The sequence below is a fragment of the Rana temporaria genome, chromosome 1 (genome assembly GCF_905171775.1).
Source record: "Rana temporaria chromosome 1, aRanTem1.1, whole genome shotgun sequence".
NCBI lineage: Eukaryota > Metazoa > Chordata > Amphibia > Anura > Ranidae > Rana > Rana temporaria.
In genome coordinates this window covers 249,728,538-249,730,190 of record NC_053489.1, presented here as the reverse complement: position 1 = coordinate 249,730,190, position 1,653 = coordinate 249,728,538, and the positions used below count along the sequence as shown (strand labels likewise).

General features: G+C 41.1%; 1 protein-coding gene across 1 annotated transcript; it reads right to left on the bottom strand.

The window, feature by feature from the left end:
• Nucleotides 1–539: 539 nt before the first annotated feature.
• LOC120924895 (taste receptor type 2 member 119-like) lies at nt 540–1,653 on the bottom strand. The gene has a single exon (XM_040335874.1). The coding sequence runs from the start codon at nt 1,525–1,527 to the stop codon at nt 547–549; it is 981 nt and encodes a 326-aa protein (XP_040191808.1). The 5' UTR covers nt 1,528–1,653; the 3' UTR covers nt 540–546.

The window sequence follows — 1,653 nt, the reverse complement described above, 5'->3', positions numbered from 1 at the left end:
GCTCATAGACTCTGCGCCCTGGGGAATTTTATGCTCTAGCTCCTAGTGGGATCTGTGTTGGTGCTCCAGTTGACCTGCTTTCCTGAACCACCCCGAGTTCCATTCGCAGCAGTCAGCTATAGGGTCCACTACCTTAGCGGTGCATTCCTAACCCCAACGGTGTGCATCTGTCACCTGGCCACAGGTGACCTGACAAATGTAATGGGGCAGATCCACAAAGAAATTACGCCGGCGTATCTATTGATACGCCGCGTAATTTCAAATTTTGCGCGTCGTATCTTTGTTTTGTATCCTCAAAACAAGATACGAAAGCATCACGGCTAGATCCGACAAGCGTACGTCTTAGTACGCCGTCAGGTCTAAGCTGCATTTTTTCGGCGGCCGCTAGGTGGCGTTTTTTCTTTAATTCTGCGTCGAGTATGCAAATTAGCTATTTACCATGTTTTTCTGATTCTTTTCTTTCTTTGTTGAAAGTACATTTTAAAAAGAATGATCACAGGATATATTTAGTAATATGTAATGTTTTATTATTATCACTGTAAACGATCATTGTGCGATGATGTGAAATGTCTGATGTGGATAGAGATTTATGCAGAGGATCTTCTGTGATTTAGGCTGTCCTTTCCTGAATAGAGATTGTAGTAAAGCGAAAGACACTTTTTTCAGTTTGGGACATCCGAGAATAAGAACAATTGACTGAGCAGGAGGATAGCTGTATATTACAATCAAGCAAGCACAGAACCCGGAGCTGTTCCTGGGGAAGGTGTCTATAAAGAGAAGGACCTCAGATATATAGAATGAAATATAAAGAACAAGGAGGCATGCAATTGTCCTGGCTGCAGATCTGCGAGCTTCAGCTCTTGGACTGAGGTCCCCTTGGGCATTTCTATCCTCCTTGTGACTGTGTGTAACTAATAACTTGATGATCATACCATTAGCAATACCCATGAGAGCTAATGGAAGGGAACAGCTAATGACAGTACTGGGTAGCATGTACACAGCATTCACTTTAGGAACAGCGACTTCCAAACTCTGATTTGTTGACGCGTTTAAATAGAGGTGATCCTTGTACCGATTCAATGCAGCAGGTAGGCCATTAGCTACAGATGTAAAAACTGAGGCCATCAGTAATTTTGGTATTAACCGTGAGACGCCCAACTTTAACCGAATTAGAAAGTGATGACTAAATATGACAATCTGCAAGTAGTAGTAGATAGAGAGACAAACCGTGAACCAAAAGCTTGAAAATATAGGAAGGACCAATAGGACAGTAAATAAAGTGTAGATCTGATCAGAGCTGTAAAGGTCTCGGTCCAGAAAGCTCAAATAGTCATTGATCAGCATTATGAACTGGAAAACAATGTTAAAGGAACCTAGGGTCACCAAAATTAGGTCAGATGGGTTGAGCTTTTTACCTTTCACCTTGTCTACAAAATTGACAATCACAATTAGTGAGTTAGTGAACACTCCCATGATGGTGCTTATACCCAATATTATCATTGAAACCAAAATAAATGTAGGCGGCATTGATTATTCATGAAAGATTGTTTGATTTTAACAATTGCAAATATGCCACAGAGGACTTTGCAAGCAATGGCAACTGTCTTGTATCTCCGATCCATTTATTAATATACCCCTTAGATGCAATATGCT

Coding starts and splice junctions, on each gene's coding strand:
- LOC120924895 (XM_040335874.1), bottom strand. CDS start 1,527: ATGCCGCCTACATTTATTTTGGTTTCAATGATAATATTGGGTATAAGC.